Source organism: Staurois parvus, unplaced genomic scaffold (genome assembly GCF_062004578.1).
Source record: "Staurois parvus isolate SC_StPar_1 unplaced genomic scaffold, SC_StPar_1.0 ptg001192l, whole genome shotgun sequence".
Lineage (NCBI taxonomy): Eukaryota > Metazoa > Chordata > Amphibia > Anura > Ranidae > Staurois > Staurois parvus.
In genome coordinates, this window is record NW_028318988.1 from 4,239,037 (window position 1) to 4,256,016 (window position 16,980).

The 16,980-nt window shown below is 51.1% G+C and overlaps 1 protein-coding gene across 1 annotated transcript in view; it reads right to left on the bottom strand.

The window, feature by feature from the left end:
* LOC149438454 (olfactory receptor 6N1-like) overlaps positions 1-10,348 on the bottom strand; it is a 42,340-nt gene extending 31,992 nt beyond the window's left edge. Inside the window, exon 1 of the mRNA XM_089659962.1 lies at positions 10,283-10,348. Coding sequence (XP_089516088.1) covers positions 10,283-10,348 — 66 coding nt within the window. The remainder of the gene's footprint in view (positions 1-10,282) is intronic.
* Positions 10,349-16,980: the final 6,632 nt, after the last annotated feature.

Genomic DNA, 16,980 nt, shown 5'->3' on the forward strand with positions numbered 1-16,980 from the left:
CTGAGTAACAATTCTGTGTCTGTCCCTGAGTAACAATTCTGTGTCTGTCCCTGAGTAACAATTCTGTGTCTGTTCCTGAGTAACAATTCTGTGTCCCTCAGTAACAATTCTGTGTCTGTCCCTGAGTAACAATTCTGTGTCCCTCATTAACAATTCTGTGTCCCTGAGTAACAATTCTGTGTCTGTCCCTGAGTAACAATTCTGTGTCTGTCCCTGAGTAACAATTCTGTGTCCCTCAGTAACAATTCTGTGTCTGTCCCTGAGTAACAATTCTGTGTCCCTGAGTAACAATTTGGTGTCCCTGAGTAACAATTCTGTGTCCCTGAGTAACAATTCTGTGTCCCTCAGTAACAATTCTGTGTCCCTCAGTAACAATTTTGTGTCTGTCCCTGAGTAACAATTCTGTGTCTGTCCCTGAGTAACAATTCTGTGTCTGTCCCTGAGTAACAATTCTGTGTCCCTGAGTAACAATTCTGTGTCCCTCAGTAACAATTCTGTGTCTGTCCCTCAGTAACAATTCTGTGTCTGTCCCTGAGTAACAATTCTGTGTCTGTCCCTGAGTAACAATTTTGTGTCTGTCCCTGAGTAACAATTCTGTGTCTGTCCCTGAGTAACAATTCTGTGTCCCTCAGTAACAATTCTGTGTCCCTCAGTAACAATTCTGTGTCCCTCAGTAACAATTCTGTGTCTGTCCCTGAGTAACAATTCTGTGTCTGTTCCTGAGTAACAATTCTGTGTCTGTCCCTGAGTAACAATTCTCTGTCTGTCCCTGAGTAACAATTCTGTGTCCCTGAGTAACAATCCTGTGTCCCTCAGTAACAATTCTGTGTCCCTCAGTAACAATTCTGTGTCTGTCCCTGAGTAACAATTCTGTGTCTGTCCCTGAGTAACAATTCTGTGTCTGTCCCTGAGTAACAATTCTGTGTCCCTAAGTAACGGTTCTGTGTCCCTAAGTAACGGTTCTGTGTCCCTAAGTAACGATTGTGTGTCCCTAAGTAATGGTTCTGTGTCCCTAAGTAACGGTTCTGTGTCCCTAAGTAACGGTTCTGTGTCCCCAAGTAACGATTCTGTTACACAGACAGGTCTGCCTCTCTTGACTGACTGGAGGCTAATGGAGAATTCTAAAATGGCCGCAATTTATAGCTCGACCATTACACAGTGCTGGCTGGCTGGCTGCTGATTGGCTAATGCGATCACATGTCATGAATGAATGCATTATGGGTCAGCGCGCCTTGTCTGCGCTCCTTCCCAGAGATCCCCGCTCCGTCGCCACACATGTCGCCGCCATTTTAGGAAAAATTTTGATTTGCGCATCCGAAGTCTGCTAATTTTCGGATTCGGCGCGAATCGAATATTTTCTAATATTCGAAACAAATTCCACTTCGCCTAGTTCGATTCGCTCATCTCTACTAACTATCCATAGACACAAAATTTAAAAACTATCCATAGACACAAAAATGTATGTATTTATTATTTTTTTTAACTATTTATATTTATTCATATTATTTATAAATATACATTTTAATGTACAGTATATTCTTTAGAAACCTTCAAAACATTGTTTTTTTAAAGAATGTATTCATTCATGATCATAATTCCTTAACAAATATATTTAGTTTTCTTTCTTTAGCATGTAGCACTACCCTTGTGAGGGCCACTATGTTGTGGACATCCCTAAGCCTCTCTCTGCATAGCCAGGCAACAGGTTTTTCTCACACCAACTTGCATCCAGAGACAATGACCAGCCCATGGACTGTTATATCTTCATTCCTTATTAAGCTCCTTGGCCTCAGAGTTTGAGGGTGATGTTATTTTGGCTGGTGATTCTAACCTAGCATTAGATCAGATATTGTATTGTTCCCGAGCCGCCATGCTTCAGTCCCCTTCTAGACAGAGCCGTAAGTTTGCCCAGCTTCTTGTTCAAAAATTTTATTAGTTTAACAAGGGATGAGAGACATAGACATAGGGCATTTCCATGCCCATAGGGCAACATGTGTACAAGAGTATTAGCGGCAACAGGAATAGTGCCCTTATAGAGGTGGGGAGAGAATCTCAGATACATAAATGCAACAGCTTGGATGGTGGGAGGAAGGCAAAACCTTATGTAGACATGTATATTCAAAGTATAATGTGGATATGGAGGTGAGCTCCCCAGGATCTTGTATAGGGTTCAGGAAAAGAGAAGAGGTAGGCCAGTGTGGAAAGGTCAGAAGCAAGGGGGTCGAGTGGGGGGGGGGAGGAATAAGAATAGGAAGGACTGGAGAAGGAATAGAGGGGCGGGAAGAGGACGTGTGACTCCAAGAGTGGTGTAGTAGGGTTCGAGACATATTATATCGAAGATCGACTCAATATAGGGTCAGGACAATGGGTTTGAGTATATCAAGGAAGGGGGAGTGAGTCAATAAAGTTTGACGGGAGGAAACATTCCACCCATGGGTTCCAGATTCTCAGAAACTTGGGGATAGTATCCAAGATTGTGGCTTCCACTTTAGAATGGATCATAGCCTGTGTAACCTTATTCTTTACTGCTACTATGTTTAGGGAGGGAGATTTCCATGATTTTGCTATGATCTGCTTGGTAGCTGTGGTGACTTGAAAAAGGAGTTTAAATTGCAGCTTGGTAACACTAGGGGGGGCGCAGGTTTAGGAGGGCTATGAACGGGTAAGGTGTGAGTGTTTTTGCACTAAGTCTAGACAAGATGTGAAAAATGTCAGCCCAGAAGGCATGGGCTACCATGCATGTCCACCAAGTATGATAATGTGTTCCTGCCACCGCACAACCTCGAAAACAGGGGAGTAGTTTGGAGTATATTTGGCTATCCTCACTGGGACCAGGTACCAGTGAGTTAGGCCTTTATAGTTAGTTTCCAGGACTACTACGTTTTGCAAAGAGGATTTGGTATTGGACCAGATAAGGTCCCAATCAGAAGGGTCCATTCGCGACCGAGGTCTATCTCCTATCTGTGGACATAAGGCGGGGGTGGCGTGGATTCAGAGGTAGAGAGGAGGGAGTAGAGATATGAAATTAGGCCTCTCCTGTGCGGGTCTATGTAGAAAGCTCGTTCAAAGGGAGACATTGAGCTGGCAGGACAGGGTATTGTAGTGTATGGAGCATAAAAATGTTGTAGTTGTGAATATCTAAATATTTCTGAGGCTGGTAGAGCATGCGTCTCACAAAGTAAAGCAAAAGATTTGAACCCACCCTTCTTCAGGAAGTGTTGGGTGCAGAGGAGATTGGCTGATGCCCATTGTCTAAAGGAGAGTGGGGAGGACCAGGCTGGGGGGAAGGCTGGATTCCGGAGATAAGAAAGCAAGGGGTTATGTGGTGATTGCAAGACGTAGCGAGATTTCAGTTTGTCCCATAATGAAATATAATGGGATGTAATGGGCTTTAATAATGAGCGACGGTCAGTGGGTCTTGGTCAAAGGAGGTTAGCGGTTGAAAGGGGGTCACAGTCTATGGATTGAAGGGCGACCCATTGGGGAATTTCATGGGTTGCATGGTATTTAGGTAATTGTGAAGGTGTGCCGCTTGGTAGTATTTGCTGATATCTGGAAGGCCAAGGCTGTCTCTGAGTTTTGGTTGATGTAAGGTAGAGCGGGGTATGCAGGGGTGAGTGGTGCCCCAAACGTAGGTGTATATACGGCTCTGTAGGATACCGAGGTAATGTGCGGGTACATGGATAGGGAGGACTCTAAATAGATTGAGTATTTTGGGAAGTATAGACATTTTTACGACTGATATCCTTCCCAACCAGGCCAGAGGCAGGGAGGACCACTTGATCATGAGGGCCATGAGATGGGTCAGCATAGGCGTATAGTTAGCCGTGTTTAGGTCCGTAAGGTTAGAGGTCACCTTTATGCCTAGGAATGGGATAGAAAACTGTGACCAGGAGAATGGGAGAACCTGTTTCAGATGGGCCAGATCCCAGGGCGGGGGGGTAGGGATATGTTAAGTGCTACCGATTTCTGGGGATTAATGGGAAGGCCAGAGAAAGAGCCAAACTCCTCAAGAGGAGGGTAGGGGAGGAGGTCAGAGGAGAAGTAAGAAAGAGTAGAACATCATTGGCGAAAAGGCATAGCTTGTGGTGGGAACCACCTATTTCAAGTCCACGGACATCTGGATTAGCTCTTATCAGAAGGGCCAAAGCTAGGGCGAAGAGCAGGGGAGATAGAGGGCAGCCCTGTCGAGTTCCGCGGGAGATTGGAAACTGAGCCGACCTATGTCCGAAATATCTAATTCTAGCCGAGGGTTCGCTGTATAAAGAGAAGATCCAAGACAAGTGAAGGAAAACCGAGGGCTGGGCCCACAGATTCAGAGGGTACACGATGCCACACAGACACAGACAGTGGTTCTTTTATAGCAATTGCGCTTACTGAACAGTTATAGTGAACATGTAGTTGAGCGTACATAAACAGAATGATAACAGCGCATAACCATACAGTAATAATAATACTGTCTAACACTAACCGTACTTGTGGACTTTTCCCCAATGTCCAGAAAGCAGCCTGGCTGCACCTGAATGTTACTGAGCAAGATACAGTATAACGTTGGGGTGCACTCTAAGTATTGCGCAATACGATTTGTAATCCAAAGGAAAATGGAGTATGTCTCTTGTAGCTTTCTGGTACATCCAAAATGTCACTGAACACGTGTGGTGCAATGTGCTGAGGCAAAGCCGCACTTACAGTTCCTTGGCAGGCTCTTGGAGCTTTTTCCTGATCCACTCCAGAACCGAACCATACAGTCACGTGTCTCCCGGTCTCATCGCGGTGAATCTTCCCTAGGTGCCGTCGCTAGACTCCACTGTGAACCGTAAATCCTCTTCCAGGCTCCACACAGATTCACCAGGCATTCTCAGCATACACCAGCCAGACACAGACTCCCTCACTTCCTCCTCTGCACAGGAACTCCTCCCCTTCCCAGAGAGTTTGTGATGCAGTAAGTAATTTCTTAATTGCAGCCTCAAACCTGTATTTACAGTTCACTATGACCCTCTGAGGGTCCTACTCAACCGCTAAATTAGCATTCATTAAACTTTATAGGGTAAATAAGCATTTATTTTGTCTTAGTAAACGTCACTGTAAAATCGATTCTTGTACTTTGCTGCCATTTACTGACCAAAGAGCATATTGTCACCCTCCAAATTTACTCCATTTACTGACCAAAGAGCATATTGTCATATTGTCACCCATGTCACCCTCCCCCCTCCTCTCCTCTTGCAGCGTCGTTATCCTACACAGCCTCAGAAGCCAGGCTGTGCAGGATGGGGGGAGGGGACCCCCTGCCAGGAGACCCCAGCGGCAGGCCGCCAAGGTGTCTCTGCACGCCCCGACGGGCACAGAGCAGGCAGGAGGCGTTCCTGCACTCTGTGCCCACCGGAGACAAAGGCCATGCTCCCTCAGGGCGGCCCGAGTCAAGGGGGTGTGCCTCGTTGCCCCAGCAATGCGGTGCTGGGCCGGCCGATGCCGGGGCAACCCGGAAGCATCTGGGGAGCTTTAAAAGGCCGGTGCGAGAGCCGGATGCTCTCTTCCTCCTGCTGCTGTCCCTGGGGCCACTGCAGTCGTGGGAGGTGCGGGTGGGGCCTGGGCCTCTGCAGGCATCCCCGCTGCGTGCTCTGCATGAGCCCCCTCACCACAGGTCAGACCCCACGGCCATTACTCCCGCTGATATCCCTGGGGCCACTGCGGTCGTGGGAGGTCTGGGTAGGGCCTGGGCCTCTGCAGGCATGCCGCTGAGCACTCTGCATGAGCCCCCTCCTCAAAGGTCAGACCCCATGGCCATGACTCCTGCTGCTGTTCCTGCCCTCTGCGAGGGCCCCTGCATCTGATCACTGGGGCCTGGAGAAGCTGGCCGCTGTGAGGGCCATTGCTGAGGGTCCCTGGGAAGCCATCCTATCTGTGGATCTTTGGGCCCCTGGGAAGCCACCTCGTCTGCTGATCGTTGGGCCCCTGGGAAGCCATCCTGCCTGTTGACCGCTTTGTCCCTGGAAACTGTCTGCTGCTGAGCGTCCACAAGTCGCCTATCCCTCTGGAAGCCGCCTGCTGTTGAGCACCTGTGTCCTGAACTGTCCCTGTTGTGCGCACCGACCACCCGTGTCCTGAACTGTCCCTGTTGTGCGCATTGACCGCCCGATGTCCCAAGAAAGCTGGGTGGGAGCTGTGCTAGGCCAGACTCCACAGCTGGAGTCCCATTGAGCCCCCGTGAGCCCATTGTCCCTAGAAAGCTGGGTGGGAGCTGTGCAAGGCCAGACTCCATAGCTGGAATCCCGTTGAGTCCCCATGAGCCCAATGTCCCTAGAAAGCTGGGTGGGAGCTGTGCTAGGCCAGACTCCATAGCTGGAATCCCATTGAGTCCCCATGAGCCCGATGTCCCTAGAAAGCTGGGTGGGAGCTGTGCTAGGCCAGACTCCATAGCTGGAATCCTGTTAGGTCCCCGTGAGCCCGATGTCCCTAGAAAGCTGGGTGGGAGCTGTGCTAGGCCAGACTCCACAGCTGGAGTCCCGTTGAGCCCCAGTGAGCCCATTGTCCCTAGTATGCTGTGTGGGAGCTGTGTTGAGGCCAGGCGCCACAACCAAGCTCCCATTGAGTTCCCGTGAGCCCACTTACCGTGGGTGTCCCTACAAGCCGCGTGTCACGGAGTGCCATGAACTATCCTGATTGAGTGTCTTTCAGAGTTCAATAAAGCTTTGTGTTTCCCATCTTCTTTGTGTGTTCTGTCCTGCCTACGCTTCCGTCACACTGGTGGCAGCAGTGGAGGACCAGAACGCGGAAGAAGATGATGGAGAGCGACAACGCCCCACAAGTGCCTCCAAGGAGACCCATTGAGGTCCCCTCGCCGGCACTTGTAAAATGGAAGGGGGAGGAGTTGTCACGGTGTGCCGTCACCCTCCCCCTCTCCTCTCCGCTTGCCATGTCCTTATCCTACACAGCCTTGGAAGCCAGGCTGTGCAGGATGGGGGAGGGGACCCCTTGCCAGGAGACCTCAGCGGCAGGCCGCCAAGGTGTCTCTGCGCACCCCGGCATGCATGGCGCGGGCACGAGGCGTTCCTGCGCTCTGTGCCCACCGGAGACAAAGACCATGCTCCCTCAGCGTGGCCCGAGTTGAGGGGGTGTGCCTCGTTGCCCGGCAATGCGACGCTGGGCTGGCCATTGCCGGGGCAACCCAGAAGCGTCTGGGGAGCTTTAAAAGGCCGGCGTGAGAGCCGGACGCTCTTTTCCTCCCGTTGCTGTCCCTGGGGCCACCGCGGTCGCGGGAGGTCTGGGTGGGGCCCAGGCCTCTGCAGGCAGCGCTCTGCATCAGCCCCCTCCTCAAAGTTCAGATCCCACGGCCATGACTCCCACTGCTGTTCCTGGCCACTGCGAGGGCCCCTGTTGCTGATCGCTGGGCCCTGCAGAATCTGGCCGCTGTGAGGGCCGCCGTCTGTTGCTGAGGGTCCCTGGGAAGCTGTCCTGTCTGCTAATTGTTGGGCCCCTGGGAAGCCGTCCTGCCTGCTGACCGCTTTGTCCCTGGAAGCTGTCTGCTGCTGAGCGTCCACAAGTCGCCTATCCCTCTGGAAGCCGCCTGCTGTTGAGCACCTGCAAGATGCCTATTGTAAGTGTCCCTAGAAGCCATGAACTGTCCCTGTTGGGTGCACAGACCACCCGTGTCCTGAACTGTAACTGTTGTGTGCACCGACCACCCGTGTCCTGAACTGTCCCTGTTGTGCTCACTGACCACCCAATGTCCCTAGACATCTGGGTGGGAGCTGTGCTAGGCCAGACTCCACAGCTGGAGTCCCGTTGAGTCTCCATGAGCCCAATGTCCCTAGAAAGCAGGGTGGGAGCTGTGTTAGGCCAGACTCCACAGCTGGAGTCCCGTTGAGTCCCCATGAGCCTGTTGTCCGTAGTACACTGTGTAGGAGCTGTGTTGAGGCCAGACGCCACAACCAAGGTCCCGTTGAGTTCCCGTGAGCCTGCTTACTGTGGGTGTCCCTACAAGCCGCGTGTCGCGGAGTGCCATGAACTGTCCTGATTGAGTGTCTTTCAGAGTTCAATAAAGCTTTGTGTTCCCCATCTTCTTTGTGTGTTCTGTCCTGCCTACGCTTCCATCACACCAATCTTTCCCTGATATCCCAAACCACGAGTCGGAACATCGTGTAGGGTGAAAATGACTCAATCTTTATTAAACACAGCTCAGTATATACAGCTTCACCCCCACCCCCACCAGACAGCCTGGCACCAATTTTTCCCCACCCACAACAAAACCCTACAACCCAACAATACAGTATGAACTCTATAGAAGGGAAAGACTACCAGGTCACGTTTCCCTAAACAAACAGTGTAGAATGCCTGTCTACATAACAGCTGCTAAACATATACAGCTTTACCAAGGTGAGAAAACTGAAACAGAAAGGGCAAAATGTTATCACAAAGGGAGGGTTCGTCACAAGGCTCCCCCGTTGCGTAACACCCGCCAGACCCAGCGAGACCTTCAAATGGGTCAGCTTGGGGTTGGTCAGTTCAGAGGGTCACTTCTCCAACTCAGCTTGCCAGGACAACCCATCCGCATTGGCATTTTGCATTTATAGGGTTGGAGGGCTAAGCTCCACCGCAGCAGACGACCATTGTTCCCAGAGACCCGGTTTAGCCATACCAGGGGGTTGTGATTGGTGAGTACGGTAAAGGAGCGCCCATACAGGTAGGGCTGCAATTTCTTGAGGGCCCATGTCATGGTTCGCACTAGAGGCCCTGTGCCAGCAAATGACGGCACTTACTCAAGCAGTGAAAGATCTTCAGCAAGGATACTTCCATTTGGAAGGGCGTCTTCACTCGATCTCTACTTCTATGGAACAGGATCTTTCCGCCAGTCCTAACCCAGTAGCCGCGCCTGCCAGTCTGCCTCCTACCACCACTCCCACTGTGGTATTACCACCTCCGGAACCCCGAGTTCCTACTCCTGAACGTTTCCTTGGGGATCGACGTAAATTCAGAGCTTTTAAAAATGCCTGTGAACTGTATTTTGCTCTACAAGCCAGAACCTTTCACTGGAAGCGGTCAAGGTCGGGTTCATTATCTCCCTCCTGTCGGAAGAACCTCAGTCTTGGACGCATAGCCTACTGGAACAAAAGAACCCAGCACTCAACTCAGTGAGGGAATTTTTTTAAGCCATGGCTACCCTTTACGATGATCCCACAGAGGACCTCCACTGTTGAATCCGCCCTCCATGCTCTAGTACAATGTCGGCGGCCTGTGGAGGACTACATAGTGGAGTTCCGCAAATGGTCAGCAGATACTGGTTGGAACGATGCGGCATTAAAGTACCAGTTCCGCCTAGGCCTGTCTGAATCACTCAAGGACAAGTTAGCTAGGGTGGAAGCTCCCTCCTCCTTGGAGAACCTTATCCTGCTCTCTACCCAGTTGGATTGGCATCTACAGGAAAGACGTGGTGAGTGTACTCAGACCTTTCGACCCACATGGGTTTTGCCAAAGATTCCAGGACCAACGGCTCCTGCCCCGACTCCGCAACCCATCGGCACTTCTGAGGTAGAACCAATGCAAATTGGCCTTCTCCAACCTGCCCTAACTCCTGAAGAAAGGCTAAGCAGACAGAAAGACAATCTATGTCTCTACTGTGGGGCCACAGGCCACTTCCTGCATAGCTGCCCAGTATGACCAAGTAAGTCCAGCCAGCTCCATCCTTCGTACCTTCAGTTATCCGGGACTTTAACCACCCATGTCATTCTACCCATGTCATTGCAGGTGGCTGGAAGGAACGTCAGGTTATGGGCAGTCATTGACTCAGGAGCCTGTAGCTGTTTCCTGGACATCAAATTGGCCAAGGACCTACACATCCCCCTTCTGCCTAAAAAACAGAGACTCGACGTCTTACTCGCGGATGGCACTGCTCCGAGTTTCCGACATTACTTAGACGAGAACCTTGCTAAAGAATTCATCCGCCCCTCTTCTTCCACTGCTGGGGCTGGTGTTTTCTTTGTTGAGAAGAATGATTGGTCTCTCAGACCCTGCATTGACTACCGAGAGCTTAACAAAATTACCATTAAAAATCGGTATCCTCTTCCTCTTGTGCTCAAGTTATTCCAGAGATTCTGAACAGCCTGTGTGTTCTCTAAATTGGACTTATGGGGGGGCCTACAATTTAGTCTGTATAAGGGAGGGCGATTAGTGGAAGACCGCCTTCAGAATGCGCTTTGGACATTTTGAGCACCTAGTGATGCCGTTTGGGCTATGTAATGCCCCTGCTACGTTTCAACACTTTGTAAACGACATCTTTAGAGAGTACCTTGACCTTTTCGTAATTGTCTACCTGGACGATATCCTGATTTTCTCTGCTTTGCTGGAACTCCATCGGGATCATGTTAGGAAGGTGCTAAACACTTTAAGGATGCATGGCTTGTACGCGAAGGCGGAGAAGTGCGAGTTTGAAAAGCAGTCCATTCAGTTCTTGGGGCTCATAATTTCCACTGAGGGAATCTCCATGGACCCTCAGAAAGTATTGGCTATCCAGGAATGGCCTGCACCTTCAGACAGGAAAGGGGTTCAAAGATTTGTGGGCTTCGCCAATTTCTATCGGAAATTTATTAAGGGCTTTTCTACCATCATTGCCCCTATTACCCAACTCAATCGCCAGCATACACATTTCTGCTGGAGCCACGAAGCTCAAAGAGCATTCGAGCAGTTAAAAGGTCAGTTCACTTCCGCTCCGGTGTTACAGCATCCAGAACCAACACTTCCCTTCATCCTGGAGGTGGATGCATCTGAAGTTGCTACAGGAGCCATATTCTCCCAGCGCCAGGGCCCAAAGGCTCTGCTTCACCCAATAGCCTTTTGTTCTAGGAAACTGAGCCAAGCCGAAAGGAACTACGATGTGGGTGATAGGGAACTTTTAGCGATCAAAATAGCCATCGAAGAATGGAGATACCTCTTGGAAGGAGCTAGTCACCCAATTATGATTTTCACGGATCATAAAAACCTGGAGTATCTAAGATCCACCAAGCGCCTAAGACCTCGGCAGGCTATACTTCTCCAGATTCAATTTCCACATAACCTACCACCCAGGATCCAAGAATGGGAAGGCAGATGCTCTTTCCCGTATGTTCCCGGACCCAGAGGAGCCTTCTCCCCCCAACACCATCTTGTCAGCCCAAAATCTTTTGCTGATCCAACCCAGCCTAAAATCTTCGATCAAGCAAGCCTCTGCACTATGTCCTGAACCCGAACGAGACTCGTTAAGAAGGCAGGATGGCCTTCTTTAGCACAAGGATAAGATCTTTGTAACCCAAAAAGTAAGATCTTAAGTTTTCAGGGCCTTCCATGATCATCAACTGGCTGGACACTTTGGAGCCCATAAAACAATGGAACTAATCCAGCGATCCTTTTGGTGGCCCAACCTGAATCAAGACTGTAGAGCCTATGTGAAATCGTGCACAGTGTGTCTACGTAACAAGAAAGACAAAACCAAGGCTTGGGGGTTACTGAGGCCCCTGCCCATTCCTGATCGTCCCTGATAGAGGGTCGCAATGAACTTCATTGTGGACTTACCACCCTCTGAGGGGTTAACTACCATTTTGGTAGTAGTGGATCGGCTATCCAAGATGGCCCACTTCTTACCAATGGTGGGTACTCCATTTGCGCCAGAGACTGCACTGACCTTCATCAAAGAGATTGTCAGGTTGCATGGTCTGCCCAGTGATATTGTCTCAGACCAAGGGGTGCAGTTTACTTCCAGGTTCTGGAGAGCCCTCTGCAAGGCCCTGAACATAGAACTCTGCCTATTATCTGCCTACCATCCCCAGAGTAACGGGCAAATGGAGCGAACAAACCAGACTTTGGAGCAATACTTACGGTGCTTCTCTACTTTCTCCCAGGATGATTGGGCATCCCTGCTCCCATTGGCAGAGTTTGCCTACAACAACTCAGTCCATTCTGCCACCAACCAGTCGCCATTTTTGGCCAATTATGGATTCCACCCTTCCTCCATACCTAACACCATTTCCGAAGCTTTGGTACCCGCAGTACAGGACAGACTCTCCATGCTACAGAACAACTGTAAAGTCCTCCGAGAGTCTATACTGAAATCCCAGGCCATTTATAAGAAACACTATGACAGGAAACAGAGAGGAAATCCTCCCCTGAAGATTGGAGACAAAGTTTTGCTATCAACGGTCCAATCTAAAACTCCCGTGCCTGTCACGTAAGTTGGGTCCAAGGTACATTGTCCCTTTCCAGATTAAGAGGGAAATAAATCCTGTGGCTTTTGAGCGGTCTCTTCCGGAATCATACAAGATCCACCCAGTTTTTCACGTCTCCCTACTCAAGCCAGCTGTTCCTGATCCTTTTCCAAGGAGAGTAGAAACACCTCCTCCACCAATAACAGTTAGGGAGGAGACGGAATACGAGGTTGAAGCAATTCTGGACTGCAGAAGGTGGGAAAGACAGATCCAGTACCTGGTCAGATGGAAAGGGTACCCACTTGAAGAAAGTTCCTGGGAACCAAAAGGGAATATACATGCCCCCAGGCTTCTCCAAGAGTTTCATTCCCAGTATCCTGAAAAGATGGCCCAGGTGGGCATCCAGAGGCTGCCCTTTAGGGGGGGGGCACTGTCAGGGTCCTGTCCACAGCAGAAATTCTGGTGTTTCTGCCAATACTCTATATGGCCGCAGAGGGACACCTCAGCCTCAGTCTGGTGCCAGACGGCCTTTATAAAGAGACTCATCACTTCCTCTGGTTGCTGGATGATCTCTAGCTCCCCGTGGTTTGTTCCGGTTTCCTGCTTCCTGTTTCCTGTTACCTCTGACTTCCTGATTCCGACCCGGCTTGTACTTGGACCTGTCTGCTTTACTGACCCCTCTGATCTGACCTCGGCTTGGCTAAAGGATACTCTCTCTCTCGCTCCTCCGTGCATGACCTCGGCTTTCCCATCTGACCACATCTGTTCTGTTCCCCACCCGGTACCTGACCTTGGCTTGAAATGACTAACCAACAAACATCCAAATCCCGGAAGGCTTGCATACCATGCACAGGTGCCTCCAATCTGCAGACCTATCTCCCTGCACCAGCTGTGCTCCTGAGTGGACCACCAACCAGCACTCCTACAGGCGACCTGTGCAACTTTGGGCCTGACTCCCGCTGTCAAACTCTCAAGGGAGTCCGGAACTTAGCCGCAAGGGAAGCCCTCTCTCCATTGGCCTCCATCACCAGGTACGTGGTAGCCCATACCAAGGTAAGACACTCCACAGCCGCGTAGGCCACCTCCTGGGGTAACAACTTTCTATTTAGGTAGGCCACTGGATGGTCGTTCCCGTCGTCCCCGATTTGGCTCAGAACAGCGCCCAATCCAAAGGTGTGAACACAAAACCGTTTGGAAGGGTCAGGAGCAGCCAGAATAGGAGCATGGATCAGGTCATGTTTGAGCTTTTGGAAAGCCGTTTCACACTCTGGGGACAACACAAGCTGTCGGGGCAGATTCTTCCGAGTCAGATCCGTTAAGGGTTTAGCAATGGCACTGTAGTTGGGGATGAATTTACAGTAGTACCCCGCAGTGCCTAGGAAGTCAAGGACCTGGGTCTTGGTTTGGGGGGTGGGCCAATTTGCTACCGTTTCCACCTTTGCCGGTGCCGGTGCCAGTCGTTGCTTCTCACATCCTACCCGATGTCCTAGTTTTTGGACCTCAGACACCTTAACATGGCATTTGTCAGGTCGGATGGTCAGTCCTGCTTGCCCAATGCGATCAAGCACTTCCCTGAGGTGTCAGAGGTGATCCTCCCAACTATCACTGTAGATAGTTATATCGTCTAGATAGGCACAGGAGAAGTCCTGCAGCCCATCCAGCAGCTTTTCTACCATTCTCTGAAAGGTAGCCGGGCCGTTCTTCATCCCAAACGGCATGTTCCTGGACTGGTACAAGTCGAAAGGGGTGATGAATGCCAACTTTGGTACCGCGTCCGCATCCAGCGGAATCTGCCAGTACCCCTTGCAGAGATCGATAGTGGTAATAAAATTACCTCTGGCCATCCGGTCCAGCAGCTCATCTATCCGGGGCATGGGGTATGCATCGGTCATGGTCCAGTCATTGAGCCTGCAGTAGTCCACACAGAACTGGACGGTTCCGTCCTTGGGTACCAGGACAACTGGGGAGGCCCAGGGACTGTCAGAGGGTTCTATCACACCTAAATCTAACATTTCCTTAATCTCTCTTTTCATCCCTTCTCTGATGGATTCAGGCACTCGGTAAGCTGCCTGCTTCAGGGAAGCCTGACCCTGCATGTCTACCTGCTGGGCAGTTGTGGTGGTGTAACTGGGCAGAGACAAGAACAGCCCTCGGCGCTCGTGGAGCAGTTGGTGGGCCTGTTCCTGGGCCTTGGGAGGCAGCCGTGTGCTGATATCTACATCCGCTACACTCAGCTGGGACTGTCCGTCCCCCGGCAGCCCCGGCAGAAGAAGCGTTTCTGAGTCATCGGTAGCCGGAGCAAAAATAGCAGCTACACTCTCCTCCTGTCATTCGATGAACGGTTTCAGCATATTCACATGGAACATTCGCCGGATCCTTCCATCCGAACAGCGAGCTACAATGTATGTGGTATCACAGAGTTGCTCCACCACTTGGTACGGGCCCTGCCAGGCAGCCTGTAATTTGTCATGCCTGACTGGTTTCAAGGCCAACACTTTCTGTCCTAAGTGAAACGTTCTGTCTCGGGCAGACCGGTCATACCACCATTTCTGTCGGCTCTGGGCGACCTCAAGGTTGTCCTGTGGTAGGGTCGTCAACCGTTGTAGGCTCTACCTGAGCTCCAGCACATGGGCCACCACCGAGGTCCCCTCCTTGGCCACTGCTCCCTCCCAGTGTTCACGTAGGAGATCCAGGGGTCCCCAAACCCTCCGGCCGTACAGCAGCTTGAAGGAGAGAACCCAGTAGACTCCTGCGGTACCTCTCCATAGGCGAACAGGAGGTGGGGAAGATGCTTATGGGACATAGTGAACGTTTGGAGGAGCTGTTGCAGCGTACCATTAAACCGTTCGCAGAACCCATTGGTCTGGGGGTGGTAGGGAGAGCTGTACAGCGGTCTGATCCCACACAACTTCCAAAGTTGTTGGGCAAGCTCGGCCGTGAACTGCGTGCCTTGGTCGGTCAGGATCTCCTGAGGAAATCCTACCCGAGTAAAGATCTGCAGCAGGGCTTGAGCAACTGTTTCTGCCTGCACATCTCTCAGCGCTACGGCCTCCGGATACCGGATGGTGTAGTCGACAATGGTCAAGATATACTTCTTGCCTGTGGAACTAGGCCATTTCAGGGGCCCCACTAGGTCCACGGCGATACGACTGAAAGGTTCCCCAACTATGGGTAGGAGCCTCAGAGTGGCCCTGGGCCTGTCTCCCTGCTTCCCTACCTTCTGGCAGACCTCACAAGACCGACAGTAGTCCTGAACATCCACCAATACTCCTGGCCAGAAGAAAGTCTGGGTTAAGTGATGCAGGGTCCGTCGCTTGCCCAAATACCCAGCAAGGGGAATATCATGCGCAATCTGGAGGAGGTCACACCGATATTTCCTCGGTACTACCATCTGCCGGTGAGGTATTTGGGCAGCATCCACCCCTGCTCATTGTACAACTTGCCCTGGTCCCACTCATACCTCACATCTCTCAATCCCCTAGGATCACTTCCAACCCTCCATCTATAGGGGTCTAAGGTCCAGTCACTGGCTGTTTCTTTAGCAAAATCAGTGGGGGAATCCCAGGTCAGGGAAGGGACCAGCTCAGCAGGGGGTGGGTATTCGACTCTTACCGGTACCTAGGCAGGGGGAGCGGCAGCATGCTCTCTAGCTTGGTGGCGAGTGGTGACTGGATGAGCTTCAGCAGAGGTCTCGGTGCCAAAAGTGGAGACCAGGACTCCCAGATCATTTCCAAGGAGAACCTCAGCTGGCAAGCTCTGCATTACTCCAATTTCAACGTCCCTGGCCCCCCAGTCCAGATGAACCCTTGCGGTAGGAATCTGGTAGACATGGCCTCCCGCTATCCATACGGCCACAGACCGCCTGGTCTTGGCCCAGTCTGGTACCAGTTGGGATTGTTCGCTTATGGCGGAGCAGTGTTCGCTTTAAGCGTAGCGGAGTGTGCATCAGGTGAAGTGGAATGCGCATCCGTTTGGTCCAGGGCCATAATCTCGTCCAACAGTTCCTCTCTGGTTTTGGAGCCAGCGATACCTCCCTGAGCGTCAAGAAGGCTTTTCAGAGCTGGCTTCCGGAGGTCCCGTATATCCATCTGGCCAAGCAGGGACGTCTCCGTGAAAAATATGGGGCCCCGGTTGGTGGTTTGGACTTGCTCCGCAATGAGAAAAGATCCCACCGCTGCCAATCAATTGTGGTGGAACCGTTCTGCCTGGGCTTCCTCGTGCGGAGCTATGTGTCTCAGCCAATGGTCCCCTTGTCCTGCAAGTCTTCCAGTTCTCTGCCAAGGCAGGTATTAGAGCTCAAAACCAATCCTTCCCTGATATCCCAAATAGAGATGAGCGAATCGAAGTAGGCGAAGTGGAATTCGAGTCGAATATTGGAAAATTTTCGATTCGCGCCGAATCCGAAAAATAGCCTACTTCGGACGCGCGAATCAAAATTTTTCCTAAAATGGCAGCGGACATGTGCGGCGACGGAGCGGGGATGTCTGGGAAGGCGCGCAGACAAGGCGCGCTGACCCATAATGCATTCCTTAATGACATGTGATCGCATTAGCCAATCAGCAGCCAGCCAGCCAGCACTGTGTAATGGTCGAGCTATAAATAGCGGCCATTTTAGAATTCTTCATTTGCCTCCAGTCATTCAAGAGAGGCAGACCGCTCTGTATTAGGGACAGAGTTAGGGCCACAGAAACGTTACTTGGGGACAGAGAAACATTACTTAGGGACAGAGAAGCATTACTCAGGGACACAGAATTGTTAATGAGGGCCACAGAATCGTTACTTAGGGCCAAAGAAACGCTAGTTAGGGCCA